The 20,691-nt window shown below is 29.4% G+C and overlaps 2 protein-coding genes and 1 long non-coding RNA gene across 3 annotated transcripts in view; 1 reads left to right on the top strand and 2 right to left on the bottom strand.

Moving 5' to 3' along the window:
- Positions 1-6,590: 6,590 nt before the first annotated feature.
- On the bottom strand, positions 6,591-7,444 carry LOC149055179 (uncharacterized). Its single transcript, XR_016192047.1, has 3 exons — positions 7,080-7,444; positions 6,768-7,014; positions 6,591-6,703 (listed from the first exon to the last, which is right to left on the bottom strand). It is a non-coding gene; the product is annotated as an uncharacterized LOC149055179 (long non-coding RNA).
- Positions 7,445-7,454: 10 nt separating this feature from the next.
- Positions 7,455-12,561, top strand: b (glutamate decarboxylase-like protein black). The gene is made up of 8 exons (XM_015516377.2): positions 7,455-7,616; positions 7,718-8,178; positions 9,668-9,902; positions 10,233-10,452; positions 11,139-11,286; positions 11,387-11,615; positions 11,754-11,948; positions 12,109-12,561. The coding sequence occupies exons 2-8, from the start codon at positions 7,766-7,768 to the stop codon at positions 12,280-12,282; spliced, it is 1,614 nt and encodes a 537-aa protein (XP_015371863.1). The 5' UTR covers positions 7,455-7,616; positions 7,718-7,765; the 3' UTR covers positions 12,283-12,561.
- Positions 12,562-18,443: 5,882 nt separating this feature from the next.
- LOC107167371 (uncharacterized) overlaps positions 18,444-20,691 on the bottom strand; it is a 38,239-nt gene continuing 35,991 nt past the window's right edge. Inside the window, exon 5 of the mRNA XM_015516392.2 lies at positions 18,444-20,448. Coding sequence (XP_015371878.1) covers positions 20,300-20,448 — 149 coding nt within the window. The 3' untranslated portion in view covers positions 18,444-20,299. The remainder of the gene's footprint in view (positions 20,449-20,691) is intronic.

Here is a 20,691-nt window from a genome sequence, read left to right as displayed (position 1 = left end):
TCTGCGAAAGCGAACATCACAATCAAATTGTTTTTATTATTTTCACCTGGTAGCTTCATAGATATTTAAGAGTTCGGCTATTGTCGAAACTTCGCACTAATGGTGCATTCATCTCATTCTTCCGCAACATATGCATGTTCATATATTATTATTATTATTATTATTAGTCTTTTGAGCATATGGCATACAGAATGATTCACCAGGCATCTCGTTTTTCATAAATATTAAAAATTTGATATTTGGATTTTTTAACATACCTACTGAAAGACCAAAATTCAAATTTTTGAATATTTTTTTTACTACTTCTTAAGTTTTAAATAATGTACTATGGAGGTGCACACTTTAATTTTGACACGAGAACCCCCTAATCCACCGTATTTTTTTTTGATTATAACTTGTAAAAAAATTAACAGAAACCCTACCATGGTCAAAATTCGAACCATCATAGTTTTTGAGTTATTTGACTTTGTGGAAGAATAAAGATAAACATATGTCCAATTTCCATGATAGTGGTTTCAGAAGAAATGATGGAAGTTAATTGCAGGCTATAGAGATTTGAAGATTATTGATTAAACATTATGATAATTGATAATAATCTAATATCTATCAAGATTATTTTTAATAAGATTTGGAAGACTAGTTCAAATATTATAAATATTAAATTCAATATTATAATCATCTATTTTTTATTTTGGTAAAAACATTTTTAATAAGGTCTAATCCTTAGTAAAAGCTTTAATTATATTATGGAACTAGTTGGAGATGTTTTAAACCTGGAGATGGTAATTTGTGTTCGAATGGCTTTCCGTAATATATGTATTTTATATAATATGATATAATATATAATATATTAGTATATATAGGTACTCACTACCCATTTAATACTTACGTCCCATTTTCTTGAAATACCTATTACTATATAAAAGACGAGTCCCACGTGTGGTGGTGTGTATTTATGTATATAATTTAATATATATATAAATTTATCCTTATGCGTCTTACGGAGTATTACTTCTCTCGAGGCGGAATTAAATGGCAGATGTACACACGAAACCGTTATACAAAAACCCACGCACAAACGTAAGATCTCACCTGTTCGTCGTATATACATTTATATTTTATATATGTAATATACACAATAAAATATGTATATTTTATATATACACATAAGAACCTATATTTATATGTATTCGTGAACACGAAATGTCGTATTATTATATATATATTAGACATACATATACACGGTCGGACGGAGGTCCGTGTGTTACAGGAAACACAAAACTTGTTCCCACGCATTTGCACCCCTTTTTGATTACATTTGACGCGTGTATTTACAAAATCCTTCCGGTGAGACGATTCAATTTCGACGGAATATAAGAATATCGAAAGTATCCATTGGAACCAAAATATATTGTCTATGTTATGCTTACGCACATATTATATGTAAACACATATTATAAGCTATAATTTTAATTTTTAAAACGAAGTCGCGAATTTAGTTCTATATCAAAGAGAAACGTTTGTAGTCCTGCACTTTTTACCAACATAATGTCGATCTTTACTGACACACGTCAAAAATGTCGATAAATAGTTATAAACATATAATATAATAATAATATAATATAATATACAGCCTTTGACTGACATTCTGATGATGAAAAATAATTTTTTTTTCGTTGATTTAAAATAAAAAATGTAATATAGCCAATAGATTATAAATGTATACTTATAATACATAGGAAGGCACGGTTACTTACTTAGTTCCTAATACATAGTAATATATTTATTTAAATATGTTCGAAGGGGTGAATTATATGCAATTTTTGTAAGATGCGTGTATACTCGCTATAAAAAAATAAGATGAGTAGAACAAGTGTGAAAAATATATTAAAAATGTTTGAATTAAATAAATGAGATCGGGGTATACCAATTAATAGTGTAGGTATACCCCGACGAAAGCCAATAGTCCGTCAATTAAAAATTGAACTAAAGAATTAAGATTATAACGATTATAATATTACATAGTGATTATGTGATACGATAATTTTAAGAGATTTTTGCAGGTAGAAGACGTGCAAACCGACAATAAAATGTTTACGGAATTATTTGTGAAAAAACTATTTCTTAAAATTATAAATTCATTTTTTTCTTACCAAATTTAGTCTAAAAATGTATTAAAAATTAAAAATGAAAGTTTCAATTGAATGATCTCTTTTATAAAAAGGTACATACATATATAGTGTGTATCAAATTGTAAATAAAAATCATTATGCTAGGACATAGGTATAGATAAAAAACCACAATTTTCATAGAAACTATAAAACAAAGTAAAAAAAATAAATGTTTAATTAGCGAGAATTAATACAATTTAACAATATATATAGAAATGAGTTTCCCCTTTAACAAAAACGGTTGTATGATAAATTCATTTTTTAATAGTTGATCACATTCACCATTAAAATTCCGCAAAAAAAAAAATAAATAACTATGTATTTAACCTTAAATACTATAAGTCTATAAGTATACAAATTATTTTTATGAATATTTATAATGAACGATGGAAGTGGAAAAAAAACAAATACCGAATAATAATTAATGCAGTTCAGTGTTGAATCAATATCATTAGTAATTCATGGAACTGGGTTTTATTATATAATAATTTTAATTTATTTTGTATGATTATATAATCGTTATCAATCTATGATACCAAAAACTGTAAGCTATATATGGTAAAAAAAATAATTTAACATAATGTATAATTAATTATCTCATTATAATTATAATATTCAGCTTATTATAATAAATAAACTTTGTTAGTTATTTTAGGAAATCAAAAAGGATATAATATTTTATAATTATAGAAATACAAATTACATACAATTAAAAATTATAATAAATAATTAAATTTTAAGAAAATACAAATATTTAAGAAAATTGTATAGGTAATCTCTGCAGGAAAAACCCATGAATTGTTTTCGGAGATTTAAATTTAATACATTATTAAGCAATACAAGTTTTAAAAGTATTAGTTGCTATTATTTGTTATACAGTTAAGTAATTATAGTATGTAATATATTAAGCTCTATAACATTTTAGTTATAGTTGACAGTGTTGATACACACATATTAATAATTATTCACTTGCATGCTTAATAGACAATACAAAGTTTATATAAATTAATAAATTATGTTAATTTAGTATATTATTACCTATACTTTAATAATTATCATTTTTAATTGTTTACATACGTAATTACTATTAGTATTCAGTGTTCATAGTATAGGTACTGGATATAATTAATTAAATCAGTACAATTTGGTTATATTGTATAGAAAATATTTTGTGTCAATTGCCTGCTTAACCTTTTTTCTGACGCTTTTGAACAGGGCCGGTGCAAGCAAATTTTTAAATGTAGGCAAAGATCGAAATTGCCGCCTCTTGTTTTATTATAACTTTTCTTATATGCCGCCTCTATATAAATATTAATTTCGCCGCCGTAGACTTATGCCTACGTCGCCTACGCCTATAACCGTCCCTGCTTTTGAAGACGGTAATTCAATCTCTTAAAGTACGAACTAGATGAATTTTCCTTTTCAAAAAGGGGTTGAAGTCAAAAATCAAAGCATTATTTTTACTCTAAAATGTGATGACAGACACATAAAAAAACATGCATCAAATACCTACTATAGAACACGTTTTATGCAAATACCAATAGTCTTACGTTACATGTTTAACGATTTTTATTGATTTAGAATTGGTACGAAAGTTGCTTTGCAGAAAAATAGATAATTTAAAGCCAGAAGCCCAGAAATTAATTGTATAACCTTCGTTTTCAAGGTTAACTTCACCAGAAATAATACTAAGCTATAAGCTATCCAAAATGCGTTGAATGAAATGAAATAAATAAGAATCGACATGCAAAGCGAGTACAATTTGAAACGTACTAGCTCTATAGGTATTTATTTTTATCCATTTGTTGTTTTGAATGAAATTAAGAAGCCGTTTATTGGTTCTAAGATGATTTTTTTTAATACTATCCTATAAGACCTATTATGTAACCTATTATTATGTAAAATTGTTAATTGTTAAAAAAATGTTTTCTAGGTACCTATAAGGTTAGGTACAATTAAAATATTGAAAAATGGACGAATGTCATATTAAAAAATTACCAATAAGCTTTATAGTAAACCTCTGAAAATAAATTTTAAGATCAATAAAAAATGTTAATCTTTAACCTATAATAAAACACTGGACTTTTAACAAAGCCACACAGAATTGTTTTTTAAATACAAAATATATTAAATATAATACTCATTTTATTCTTCAGTTAGCTTAGTGACCTACCATCATAATCAAAATATGTGTCATGGTTAATCTCGGTCAAGGATCAATGCAAAGTAAGGGTCCATGCCAGAATCATCACTAAGTTTTTTTTCTGGTCATTTTATTGTAAATACTGAATTTCTTACTTCTTAGATACCATTAGATTTGCTTCTTTGTGTTGTTTGTAATGTTCAAGTTTAAATATAATAAATCTATTTTTAATAAGATTATTAAATGCATATAGTAGTTATATATATGTATATTATTATAATAAACTATTATATAGTTTTAAAACGTCGACTAATTAAAATTTAAAAAAATAATCAAAAATGATATAGCTTACGAGAAAAATATAGATTAAAAATCTTTAAACCTTGAATCTCAACATTTAATACACATTTTGAATTTGTAATATGTAATATTATTCATATAATATAAAATCTCCAGTAACAATTGTGAACGGCCTTGACCTGTGATTCTTACCAGACTTGAGTACGATGAATGATTACTGATTACAGATTAATTTACCTTTGTTTGAATTTATATATAATATTTTTTTGGAATAACTTTTTTGACGATTTACCAATTAAGTATAATACCTACTCAGTATAATATGCGCACTACATGTTATGTTTACCATCTTCGTAATACCATCTTCAGATTAATTAATTGTGCATTGTTAAAATAATTAAAATGAGAACATACCAGCAAGTAAGAAAATATATTATGAAGACATTTTGAAATGTCTTCAACAGTATCAAAAATATCAAATTTTATTAAAATAATAATTAATCTACGCCACATTTACTTCAATCAATCGTGCTACATACCACATGACATTGGTTTGCAATTTGTAAACATTGATGAGTACTATGTGATCGTCATGCCTATAATAGAGTATAATCTACTGTGATATTACAAAATGCGCGTGTCAACACAACGTCGATAAAAAAATTTGTATTCCGAGTGTTGGTAGGTAATTAATGATCGAGCTCGGCCGTAGTTGTCAAAGTTATAGGTACCTACATAGCGATTTGTTTTCTATCCATACCACAATCTCGCATTTGCTACGCTGAACATACAACAATGTACCACGATTAAAACATTCACGTCCTTTACTTGGCGTTCTGTTTCATTTTTTTTCTTCACATACGTCTCTGAAAAATAAATAATTATTTGTTATGCAGGTACATTAAAACTATTTAAAAACCTGTCTCCTTTGAATGAAAATCATAGTAGGAAGGCTGCGGGCATGTAGGCTAATTATTAAGACCGAGGGTCAGGTTACCAAGACGGTACTTGTACTATGTAGTAGAGGTATGTCCCACATTCGCTGGATTCACGAACGACATACAATATAATATAAAATACTGCTACTACGCTATTTAATATATATTGATACTTGCGATTACCATTACTACTACTACTACTGCGTCCACTATATATAATATAATATTATAAAAAATACTCATAATAAATCTACCGCTGGGTTCGGCACAAGGACGGTATTATATATATGCGGCGGTGAGGAGAGTACCTACTATACCTACTACCTAGTACCTATACTGGCTATACTTATATCATCTAAACAGTTGGTTGGACTATTTACCATAACAAATAACAATAATATTGTTTTGTCTTGTGGTACTAATTAAAAAGGGTGTTTCAAAAAACCAACAATAGTTCCTACCTTAGTAATAGTAACCTTCCATAGAAATATTAGGAAATTCACAATAATACGATTGTAGGTACGATCTGGTACCAGGAAATCTGATATATTCACCACTGCATCACGTTATGTTGATTTACCATTACTACCTACTTAGTAAATATTATGGTGCTATATAATTACTGCACAATAATAGTATATCTGTAAAATGAGGATTGGTGACATATTTGAATGTCGCAATGCATTTGGGTGAATTATTTTTTATACGTTTTATAAACACGATGTGTTTGTACGAGTTCCTTATACAGCGTTTGAGCGAGAACCTATGTTAAAATATAAAGTATAAAAGATAAAATTGATTATAAGATTAAGGTAAGATTGAACGGTACCCAAACTTTTTTGGCTTGTGGCGTCTTTTTTAACTAAGGTGTCTAACCAGGCTTTCTTTTCAAATCATAGGATGACTATAATCGTAAGAAATATAACAAATTAATAAAAACCAGAAAAATTGTTATCAGTTACAATTTATATATTTGTATTTAAATAATCTCAATCATTTCCCGTCATCGACGGGTTTTCAAATGTATTTTTTGACCATATAAAATTCTACGGCAGCACGGCACTCCTAAAATTACAGTGAAAGTGGATTGATTGATTGATTGATTGAAAATACTGCGCAAACGCATCTCTGCAGGATACTCATATGGTTACCTAAACACATATTTACAATGTCTTGAAATCCCAAACGAAATCCAAATGGACTATGCTAAATTACCAAAATATATTTAAATGTTTACAAACTCGCCAAAACGTAAACACCCAGACGTAGTTACATGAAGCGATTTTGAGTGTAGCACAAATCCAATCGACGTATGTTTAGAGGTCTATATTTTACAAAAATCAGTTTTGCACTTTCGCCACGGTGAACCGCCATCATTGTTTACTCGGTGCAGTCATTCGTACTTAGATTTAAATGTAATTGTGCATCGACTCGTGCCAAGTCTCACGACTCGCGACATAATCTAAGTCATTCCGTAAAGTTTTTCATGCACACAGTCATATCTATATATATATTATATATACGTACCCATCTCGGTATTTGCGGTTACTTCAAGTTAGGTAGGTACCATGTATATGGTATTATATAAATATTAATATAACTATTAAAATACCTATTTCATGATGTTATGGTAGTGCGTCGTAAAAATAAAACCGCAGACAGATCCTAAACGGCCAGGCAATTATAGATCCGTTCGGCACCACCATCAAGGCACTAACAGTCTTAATTAGTTTTGATTAAACCTATTATATTATTATTATACAATGTTGCTGTATTATTATATGCACACAACACGTGACCGTCCGGAGGCAGGAACAGGCGGGGAAGAGATTTTCAAAATCAAGCTCACCGCATTCGTTTATTAACCTTCACCTGCTCACGGACCGTATAAAAGAGCCACCGTCGGCCGTGCGCTGGTTCAGTACAGTCATCACTCATACCGATACGACGGTACTTCATCCGCAGAGTGTTTGCAGCGTGCAATTGCAGCGGCATAACAGCAGCATTTAGCGACGTACTAGCCGAAGCGATCGTATTTTAGAAGAACGTAGCCGGGGAAAAAAAGTATATCTACACAACATCATTAACAACTGTTCGCCGTTTTTATGGGCGACCATCGACAATAATCAAATTGAAAATAATTTAATAACTTTTTTCTATTACAGCCCTATATTGAGTCAATAGCACCGCATAACACGCTATATAATATTATCATGCCGATCGTCATGCCAGCCTCTTCGGCGCCCACAGAATACTCGACCACGCGCCCGGTCGAGCTATTGGTCACCGCGTCCGCCCTGGACGAGACGCCCTGTGGAAAAGGTCCGATGATGGAGTCGCTGTCGGCGGCGGTGTGCGGATACAAGAGCGCGCCTAACGCGGCCGATCACGAGGCGTTCGTCCGGGACGCGGTGCGCTTGATGCTCGAGCAGGCTGTGTTCCGGGGAACGGATCGCCATCGCCCGGTGCTCAACTGGAAGAGCCCAGAAGAGCTGCAAGCCGCATTCGACTTCGCCCTTCATCGTTCGCCCACTACTCATGGCCACCTGTTGCACCTGATTGAGGACACCATCGAGCACAGCGTCAAGACCGGACATCCGTACTTCATCAATCAACTATTCTCTAGGTGAGTAGGTGCGCTATTGGCGTAATTATAAGGGCAGAGGTGATTGGTACTGGGGGGTCTGACGCTTCCAAGTATTTATTATTGGATCTTTTGTGTAAATGGTATTTTATTATTTTGTGGAGATACATTTAGGTCTATTCAGTGTTACAGACTTGATTATTTGTGGCGAAATTATAGTCTTACTTATTTATAAACTACAAATATCTAAAAATTATTTTTCCTCGTATGCCAGCATACGACAGTATGTATATTTTATAAATTATTTTAAATTTCCTGATGGACACTACACTAGAATAAATTAATTGTGAGATGACGATTAAATATGTCTCGTAAATATTATCGATACACATAGGTAATATACAATTTAGGTAAAACTAAGTATTGTTATGTTGTATTAGTATTAATTACTAACCTATCTATATTTTACATGGATATATTTAGCAAATTTAAAATTATTTAAGTCTCATCGAGTTTTTGTTTAACATTCATATTAATCATCATAGTGTTATAACTAGGGCTAGGATTTATATGTAATAAAAAACCAAAAATATGTACATATATATGTAATTAAAATTGCCAAAATATGTAGTATAAAATAAAAAATATATAAGTACCTACTAAAAATTTTTTTTAAATATGTTAAAATTTTAAATTAAAATACAATTCTAAATAATTTTACAATACAATTTATTGTTTTTTATGTCTAATTAATTTAATTTAAAAATATAATAATTTGTGGTAAAAAATTAAAAAATATGTTGTTAAATTGAAATACAATTGATGTTAAATAAATTTAAAGTGAAACAATGACAAACTATATATTGTTTTAAATTTTCAAAATTAAATGTACGTTAGGTGAAGATGTTTTCATCACCACGTGAACACGCGAACTGATTGTCTGATAGGTATTGTTGTAAATTCGTAAATATATTTTGTCAAATAATTGTTATCGAACAGAAACAGATAAGATAAACTAAATCAAGTTATTAATATTTATTTTAACCTACTTATTTCCTATATACATTATTATACACTTAAAATTTGATGAGTACCATTATCGAAATATAAATGTAAAATATTATTAAACAACCGAAATTTTCAAAATTTAAGAAATAATAAATATATAAAAAAAAGCAAGAATTTTACAAAGTAGGAAAAAATATGTATTTATGACGAAATATGTAAAATAAAATGTCTTATTTTATTGCAAATTACGTGAAAAGAATTTATCATTTGCAATAATTAATTTATCATGTTTTACTAAAAATATATATTTACATACAAATCTCAGCCCTAGTTATAACTATGTGAGAGTTAATATGTCCTTAAATCTTATTTGCTAAAAATAGATTTATAGACTTAAGTCGAAAGCCTTTCCCTACAAACTTAATGGCTTAGTTATGGCTATAGGACCTCATAAGATGAGCGCTATTGGTATACAACATAGTCTTGCGGGTTTATACTTATTGTAAATTTTTCTTATTTACAGCGTCGATCCTTATGGTCTGATCGGCCAGTGGCTGACCGATGCGCTCAACCCGAGCGTGTACACGTTCGAAGTGGCACCTGTTATGACCATCATGGAGGAAACAGTTCTGACGGAAATGAGGAAGTTCTTGGGATATCCCGACGGCAAGGGCGACGGTATATTTTGTCCGGGTGGTTCAATAGCTAACGGCTACGCGATCAACTGCGCCAGGTTTTCCGCTTTCCCAGAGGTCAAAGTATGTTAAATATAAGTCAAGGCTATTATTATATTATTATACAGTTACGCATTGTGAAGATAACATAAAGCCTCATCTTTTACTACACTTTTTACTCTTACGAGTAGTATTTATTAAACCTGTGACTGGTTTTTCATTCTGTGTGACGACGAAGTTTAATAATACAGACTTTTGTTTTGTTCGAAGATCCATCAACAAATAAACAATATATAATAACAATGCAAAAATATAATTTAAAACATTCATCACCTAACAAAGTTGCAGAACACTAAAAACATTTTTTGTTACAATTGTTAAGTAATTTAAAATTTAATCAATAAATGTTTACAGACAAGAGGGATGCATGGATTACCTAGGTTAGTAGTGTATACGTCAGCCGATGCGCATTATTCTATCAAAAAATTATGTGCGTTCGAGGGAATCGGTTCGGATAATTTGTATTTGATCAACACAGACGCCAAGGGAAAAATGGATGTGGGTCATTTACGACAGCAAATTCAAAGAACATTAGAAGAAAAAGCAGTGCCTATTATGGTGTCTGCTACTGCAGGTAAGTTCAGATTTTTCAGAGAGTTTAATTTTTTATCTCTCACACTTAATCGTATAGTACCAGTAACGAAATATTTAAGTTATTATTTTTAAACTTACCTAAATATATTAAATATGTAAATAGACATAATATATAGACATTCACTACTTATATAATATTTAAAAGAAATCTGAAATAATAATCATACAATTTTAAATTAATTTATAATTAAGTATATTATGTATAGTAATCGTAATCATATGCCTATGATTTTTAAAAGATTTAGTTTTATATTAATAAGCATATTAGTATTTTATTAATACGACGTAATACAACGAAGAGTCACAGTTACATTAAAGTGAAAACCATAATTATTAACGTACATTACATTTATTATTAAAGGTTTAGAAACTAGAAACATTTTTATAGTAATTGTTTTATTGAGTTATAAAGTTCTGAACCTAACGTATAATTTTATTTGAAATAAAACCAATAATTTAAAAAATAAGTGAAAGCAGCTGAAATCGAAAGACCTCGAACCTTTTAGCACTAATTTATTAATAATAGTCATTATGAAAATCCCATTCATTATTTATACCGAGAAATAATTGATATTTTACGATGACCAATTAAATCGAGTAGTACTTTCTCAGCAGGTAATAGGGAAATGGGTAATACATTTTAATATTACAAAATAAAAATTATAGGTACAACAGTCCTTGGGGCGTTTGATCCGATAACGGAAATCGCTGATGTTTGTCACGAATACGGAATATGGTTGCACGTTGACGCAGCTTGGGGAGGCGGAGCTTTGATGTCAAAAAAGCACAAACACCTGTTGAATGGCATCGACAGGTAGAATTATATAAAATTAAACAAATATATTATAGATGTTGTTGATAATTGAAAAGAAATCAATAGTGATTAATTATTGTTGTTCTTATATCCCCCGTAGAGCTGACTCAGTCACCTGGAACCCACACAAAATGCTCACAGCACCTCAACAGTGTTCAACATTTTTGACCAAACATGAACGTGTGCTGACCGAAAGCAACTCTTCTTGCGCTCAATATCTGTTCCAAAAAGACAAGTTCTACGACACGACGTATGACACCGGCGATAAGCACATACAGTGCGGCCGTCGGGCCGACGTGTTCAAATTTTGGTTCATGTGGAAAGCCAAGGTACGGTATCCTTCCCCTCCTACAAAAAAATAAAATTGGCAATCGAATTTGAGTATTCGAACAAAACCCTGCTTTATTAACCATAATAATAAAAGCGATGCAACAATATTAATCTGTTTATTGTTTTTCGTTTTACAGGGAACCGACGGATTGGAAGCTCACGTTGACGAGAACTTTGACAACGCCAAATATTTTACCGAGATGATACGGAACAGAGCTGGTTTCAAATTGGTACTCGAAGAACCGGAATACACGAACATCACATTTTGGTACATACCACCGAGCCTGCGTGGACGTCAGAACGAACCGGATTTCAAGAATAAACTTCACAAGGTATATAATTATGATATGAGAATAGGAGGGTAAAATTAAAAGATATTATAATGTATCATTTAAACTATTTTTTTTAATGGCATAACTTTACTTATAAACAATATTATATATAGTATTCTCACGAACACTATAACCGTATGTCTTCTGTCGATGATTACAGGTGGCACCGAAAATCAAAGAGAGAATGATGAAGGAGGGAACCATGATGATCACGTACCAGCCAGTGAACGATTTGCCGAATTTCTTCCGACTTGTACTCCAAAACTCGTCGTTAGACCAAAATGATATGGATTATTTCGTGAATGAAATCGAACGGCTGGGTTCGGATTTGTAAATTATTTTCGTTGTTAGTTCCTGATATAGATTTTTAATATATCATATTTTTCACGCACCATATTGTTCATATATAAGCGAGCGTGATAGGTATTCTAAATTATATTGTAATTAAATTGTTTTAATATTATTAAATAATGTAAGCTTCGGGACAGAGACAAAGAGAGTTTACTATCATTAATGTTACAATCAATATGATATGTTACTAATTATAATTTATAATTTATATGCATTGTATATTGATACTTGATAGTAATATATATATTTATTTAACTCTGTAGTTTTCTTTTGTATTTATTTTGCATCTCAGGGTTTACTATCAAAAATATACATACCTACCGTTTCTGTTAAAGTAGAAGACGGGAAGTGTACATTACACTTTTTTCAAGGTCTTTCATCTACCCATCATATAGTAAAAACAAAACAACAAAATAAAACACTACAACCAAGGTCAATAATTTCTCTTTTATTCAATATACACGAGGAAGTAAAATTAGCTATTAATTTAATATTTAAACCATTAAAATTAAAAAAAAAAATATTAATCACTAATGTGTAGAAACATGCGTTAGATAGATGATACATTTTAACGACTTCAAAAAATATGATAAAACGTATAAATGTTAATTCATATCGTTATATATATATTAATTAATGCGAACAATTACGAATAAAAACTGCAATCAAAAAAAATTAAAATTAAAAAAATTAAATTACGCGTCGAAGAAAAATATTTTACAATATAACTCTATAATAAAACAATTTGAAATTAATTTAAAATTACAACAATATATGCGGAATTATATAATCAACGTTTAGGAATCCGCTGCAGCTGATAGATTTGAAGAAACGACGAAGTTAAAAAAGCAGATTAAACATTATAATTATAAAATATATGTATTGAGTGTAGACATGCTCTTACGTTCATGTGATTGGTTTGTCAAATTATTATTTAAATTATTATAGTTTTTAAATTATTATGATAATACGTTACGTTTATGAAAATATAATGGATTTATTCAGTCGATCAACCCAGCGTGGTATTTTATTCCATCGTATTTTTGGTATAATTCTCTATAATATAATGGAGTACAATTGTGATAATATCATGCACGAATGTCTGTAATACGGTGCCTGAGTGGATAATTACAATAAATTACATCTCATAAATAGTTTTAATGGCAATTTGTTATTCGAATCGCATAAAGTTTCACGTCTGTTAACGTATTAAATATTAAAATAATTTCATGTATTTACCGTATATTTAAACCGTGCTCAAAATAGGTTCATTTTTTTTTTAATTTGACAGATTTACAAATTATTACAATATTACAATAGATAGGTTTATTTTATTATAATATACATAAATTGCATTCACAGTGAAACTTCCATTCAAAAAAAAAAATGTTTAAAGCCAAACTTTATGAGAACCAAATTTATTTAATTCTAATTAACGAATTTGTTATGTTGCTTACCAAACTTTGCAATATATACTAATATGACGACAGTTCCATATGTCTGTTGTCTGACGTCTGTGTATTATTTTTGTTTAGTAAAAAATCCCATACTGTAGTGAAAGGAAGTATCTACATAATTGTAAATGTTTAGAAAATGGTTTTTTTTTTAATTTTGATTATTAGTAATATTTTGAACGTTATTACTTATTTCTAATAAATTATTTCAGAAGTTGTTCCGCATAATTTTATTATTTTCAAATTGCCTATTAAAATTACAATAATTAAAAAGGCACTATCTACCATACACCATATTATTTTAAATTTTACTTATCAATTCCGACCAATCAAATATTAAAGTTAAGATGCAGTCAAAAAATGTATTGCAATTTGCAATCATTTGTATATATTATCGAATTATGAAATGATAAACTAAAAAATAATAAAATATTGACATTTATTATAAACACAGAATAGATATTTGTTTTTCCTATTGGTTGGTTAATCTATGGTATAGCTATTAATAAATACACAGCACATTATGTATATCACCAAAACGACATAACCATAACGAGTCAGTCAGTCAAATTTCGTGAAAACCATGTGGTGTCAATGGACATGAAAAGAACCGGGCATATAATATCAAGGTATATCGTAGGTAAAGAAAGAAAAATTATAAGATAGAAAAAAGGTACTCATTAACTGCACCGAACGATATTCACATTTTATAAATTGTGTACGTCAATTGCGCTGATCGATTGTTAAATATATATAAACGTCTATAATACTATTTGTCTATATTTTAACTACGTTTTATGATTTTATTTTGTTAGAAAAGTAAATATTGAAACCGAAATCAAGACACTCTAACTTCAAGCATTTTCAAATTACAGTATTAATGAATTTTAAATTAAAAGATAAATTTTAACCATATTAATCATTTATACTATATTTATATATAATCTTAAATTATAAAAATTAAAATTAACTAAGGCGGGTTGTGTCATTGATTTTTAAAATGCTCCTGCAGCGCAATAATTGATGTATACTATATACTATATAGGTAATGTCCTAAATTCAGTGCAATTGATGAACACCAAAAATCATTGAAAATGTGATCGTCCAACGGATGCATGAAAAGTCAATAGACAGAACAGCATTGCGTATATGTGACCACCAGTAGCTAATTAAAACGTGTTTGCCAATACACGACGTCGAATGAGCGGAATAAAGTACCCATACTTGTGTGACCACTTGTGCAGCACGGCCACACGAGTATACGACCAACCAGTACACATTTACGTGCTGATGCTATTCAATCCGACCAATCGTAGCCAGTACCCGAGAACGAATTCCTGTGTCCGGTGAATTTTTTAATTTACTGTTTAAAGACCACAGCCCCCCCCCCCCCCCACCAATAATATTTATAAATATTATATGTGTGCGAGTAGTGCCGACTTAATTGCAATCACACACAATCGGTATTTAACGTCATCGGCCCTACGCCGAAAGCAGTGACCCGGTGGCATTGTGATATTCCAATATAAACAAATAAATACAAAAAGTTGGTATAGGATTCGGCCGTATAAGTTTTCGACTACCTAGTGATAAGCAGAGTAGAAAGCCGTCTAAACTAGGCGGTGGGCTACGGCGATCGGATGTGATGATGGAAAAGTTGATTTCGGAAGTAGCTGGAGACGAAGACGAGGACCGCTTGCAGGACATTACAGCAATGGGAGTGTAGTGAGCAGACATCGTCTTCAATCCCGGTGGAGGGGAAGTGGACGACGAAGTTCCGGCGCAGAAATCGCAGCACTCAGCGCCGAGACGAAAAACGGCCGAAATCACTTCGGCGGCGAAAGCGTACGCTCTTAACGGAAGTTACGCTCGGAACGGTGTTGGCATTGCATTGGTATACACTACACACATAGTTGGCAACCGGCGACGGGTCCACGGTGGACGTGTGGCTGTACAAGTTAGCCGGGTTCATCGATCCCGAGGTTCGGTCACAGTACGCCGAGTTCCTGCTGATGACGGTGGTCGGCGAGAGTATTCGCGTCTGACCTCTCTGGGGCCGTCCACCGTCCTGTGGGCCTCTCAAGCAATTCGGACTGCAGGTCACCGATCCAGCGCTACTGCAGTGACGCTCTATAGTTTGACGACGACCCGAATCCACTTGAGGCAGCAACGAGTGATGCTGATCACACGACAAAAATTTTACAACCGTCAACCGATACTCGAGAACAGTACGAACTGTTATGTAGATAACGATGTGTTGGAAAATAAATTTCAAAACATAATATATTGTATACATTTATCTTATTATAGCATATTACTATTATTAGTTATTACTTTATTAGCTTATCATAATATTGTCGACGCATTGGTTCGAATTAGGTATTAGTTATGTTGTGTTATCTATGGCCAGAGTGTTATGATATTATTCTATAATCAGGTATTTATAATTCTACATACTGCACGTTGTACCTCGACCCTCGTCAAAAACGATATTATATATTATGTTATGTAGGGTATGTAATAGCTGAACACTGGACGAAAGAAATAACTATTCGACTTAAATAAATGTTATGACAATCAACTTTTTTCTAAAAACCAAATTTACCAGATTTTACAATTTGACCATTTTGAATTTTCAAAAAAATATTTATCAAAAAAAAGTTTTTGATTTGTTAAGTCTATCTTTCACATTCTGTCCCTGTATATACTCGTAGGTTAGACACAGTGGCACAACTACTAATGGTGCTCAAGTAACTAAAATTACTTGGTGCCCTACTACATATAGTAGTATTTTTTTTTAATCATAAACTATAAAATCTAATTATTGGTGTGTGGTCTTTATGTGAAAATATTTTGAGTAATTTAAGTAATTTTAAGTACACTTAAACTGATTAGCTACTAACCAACCAGAATACATTAGGTCAAACCATAAAATATAAATGGATAGGTAATTCAAATTCAAATTATAAAAATCATAAACATATTATATTATCCTATAATATTTTCTTTAAAAAAAGTACAATTTGATGTATTTAACACTAATATTAAGGACACTAGGAGAATGCATCAAAAAAGAGTACGCCTGAAAAAAGTACGCCTGCTCACCATAGTTGTTATAGTATAGATTTTATACCTAAATAAATTAATATATTTCAACTAGGTAAAATTCAAAATATCCAATTTATAAATTTGATTATAAGAACAATTTTGATGATAAAAACATTTTTCTAAGTTATGTAGTTAATTTTAAAATATCAATATATTTAGATTAAATTTATTTAGAACGTAATAACTTTTTTTTAAATATTATTTTTGGAAATTTCCGATATCACAAACACATCAAATGGTGTCCTAAAAAATGTCAGCTACCCTAGTGCCCTAGTGTAAGTACCACCCAATATGGCAACACCCCCGCTTGTTGTGCCACTGGTTAGACAGTTAAAATCTTTAAAGATGTGATGTATTGATCACATAAAATGTTGACGCGAACCGCTAAGCTGCTTACGCATATAATAGGTTATTCGCGTGGATGAACAAACCTTTTTACGTATGCGATGAGCTGTTTCAACCTATTCCCGAAAATGCATGCTGATTATAGTGACTGTGGCCATGACGTAAAGATGATAATAAATTAGTTATATCTTATGTCAATATATTTTAGACATAAATACTGTTATGGCTAAGGTTAGGTTAGCTTAGGTATTTAATTAAGAGAGAAATTACACTATTTCACTGAAGCTGACAGTAAGAAATAAGTATAGAAACATTAAACACATAATTTAGATTGTCTGGCGTACTTGTTTGTGTTCCATCAGTGTTACTAATGCGCGTAAATGCATAACATGGTTAAGTTAGGTAAATCCATAAATCTTACGTTCAGAAGACTTCATTTTACAATTTTACTTAGAAAACAGATCTATTATCAAATTTAAAGTAAGAAGTATTATTAAGGTCCCCACCACCATGTAATTTTGATAAATTTTGAAATTTTGAAATAGTAATATTTTTATGAATTTTAATTTGCTAATAACTTACAACATTTAATGCAACCTAGCTCACTTAATGTATTTAGGTAGTTACACTATTGTCTATTTATTGTTTTACCTACTTATCTGTATACAAATTCTTATATGGATCTGAATTTAGTTATTTTCAGGATTAAAGGTCATAACTCATAATGGTTTTAATATGGGTAAGTTAATTTAGCATATATTTTTTATTATATCAGTACACATAAATAAACTACATCTTAAATTTAAATGTTAAATTTTAATAAGATTGCCACTCTTTTTATTAAAATTATATAATAGTACTATTGGTCATTTTTATTTTATTATACATGAAGTACCAAGTATATATGTTTATATTCATATATTATTGTTAAAAATTATTAATCTGCAGTACATGGTAAAAATTAAATAAATTAATTTAAAAAAAAAATTACAGTGCAAAATAAAAAAGGTAGAGTAAACAGTATATCACGATAATGTATAATTTATTTGTTTTACATTTTAAGTTGTTTATCATATAGCCATATCATATAGGTATTATAAAAACTAAAATAGTAATTACAAGATAATCTATGTCAATGAGCAAATATATTGAAAAAAAAAATGGTTAGGTCAGATTTGATCATTAATAATATTGGTAAAATAAAATAAATGTATTGCATAAAAAATAAAACAATAAAAAAAAATTTCAAGTCTTTTATTTTTATTAGATGTACAACCAACAGTTTCTCTAAATTACCTACTTAAACAGATATAATATTTGTATTGTTTTTATATTATATACTATTGTATTATTATAAATTATACTCACAACGCTATAATATAATAAACTAATCACAAAAAATTACTTCTAAAATCTAAATTTGGGAACAATATTTAAAATATAAGATTTTATATGTCGCACTCAGATTAATTTTTTTTTTTTTGAATTGTCGTGACAATTATTTATGTATTTTTAATACTAAGTTGCCTAATAAAAAGTCATCATCAGTCTTTCATTATGTACATAACTGATCTTCGAAGGTGGTTAGAACAGTTAAGATATCTAAAAATATATATTTCATAAAGAAAAATAGTCTTCATTTTTAACTTTTTAAAATACACATTTAAAGTATACAAATCATTGTGTAAGTGGTTAACCAAAACGAATAGATTTAAATAAATTTAGTCATATACATAACACGTGTAAAATTTAAAATGCAAATAATCAAAACTAAACCTAAATTATTGTTTGTATACATGACTGAAATTTTACAATTTACGATAGCGAATAACAACATATTTTTTCTTCTTTACGATTATTCGTATTGAATTCACCAGGAACTTTTTGTTATTTGTTATACTTTTTTTTTATATAGTCTTTTAACGTTGAATATTCTATAAATATATACCTATTGTTAATTTTTTAAACATTAAAAATAAACAAACGAAGAAATAATACATATTTTACAAGTAGGAGTCTGTTAAAAACAATTTTTGTCTTTAAACATTATATTTTGATACATGTTGTTTTTCTAAAATTATTTATCATCAACTTAAAGGTAACATATTATACAACTTTGGTAAGTTTTCAATATTCTAATTGCACGTTTATAATGTAATTTATAATTTTTAATATTTATGTATAAATATATATATAGGTTATAGATAATATTAGAAATTATGTTATATAAATGATTATTAGGCCGGTAATTCAATTATTACACAATACGAGTTATGTTCATAATTTAAGCGTTGATATCTGTGCTATTATAATTATAGAGAATTTTACACTCATATAGCTTTTTCGTTATTTAATAATTTTTAATAATTCTCATGTGAAAATATATTTTAAATATTAGAGCAAAATATTATAACCTAAACAGAATATAATGTTATTGTAATGGACTGAAGGCTAATATTTCTTTTCTACATTCGGTTCATATTCATAAACTATTTTTGCTTGTCTAATTCAAACTTATAAATGCTTTATGATAATAAAGGTAATAATATCATAACTTTGTTAGATAAATTTTTTTCTCTAATCGGTCAATTATATTTTTACTTTGATATAGACTTAAAGTTAATGGTTTATTAGAAACCGTTAAATTAAATAATATATTTATTATTTTTAATTATTGCACATTTTGTACATACCTACCTATTACAATAATTTAAGCATTGAAAAGGCCAGTAAGTACCTTTTTAGATACCTATAGTCACAATAGTGTTTTTAGGCGAGAATAGCTTAATAGTACGTGTGTACAATATTGTAATTTGAACCCAAATTAAATCAATTCCAAAAGTTACAATAACAACAAATTTTGCTTAAAAATAGCAATTTTAAAAATTAAAATAAATAAATAAAATAATAAGTGTTTTGTGGGATTTATGATATGTGTGCGGACATTATAACAGACTCAAAACACCTACTGAAAATCAAAACCCAAGGATGTATAAAAAAGTTTTTAAAAAAAAGAAGTAAACAATCAAAAAAGGAATAAAATATAATAATTAACAACTCTCCATTATTGTCGTGTTTACGTTTTATGAATATCTATCTTACAATTAAACATGATGGTAAATGCTCATGCAAATATTCCAATAATTCCGGTGATGCTCCAGCACAATTTGTCAGTTCTAATTCTTCTAAATGTCGCATTTGAATTAAACTGGATAAACCACTGGAGGTTAACAAATGACAACCTAAAAATAATAAATTTCAGTTAAAATATTAAATAGTTATAGGTTAGTACCTTATAAAATGTATATAATTGATTTAAATTAGTGTTAGTGTGAGTGTGAAATGAAACACTTCATAACATATTTTATTAGTTAATAGAATATTACTTATTAATATGATTATTAGGGTAAGTGATTCCATAAAAATATTCACCACACCTGGCCTTAAATTATGCATGTAGTATACATGTCTTATGATATTATCAT

The sequence above is a fragment of the Diuraphis noxia genome, unplaced genomic scaffold (assembly GCF_037042655.1).
Source record: "Diuraphis noxia isolate RWA-SAM2 unplaced genomic scaffold, SU_Dnox_SAM2 contig0005, whole genome shotgun sequence".
NCBI lineage: Eukaryota > Metazoa > Arthropoda > Insecta > Hemiptera > Aphididae > Diuraphis > Diuraphis noxia.
This window is presented reverse-complemented; position numbering and strand designations above follow the sequence as displayed.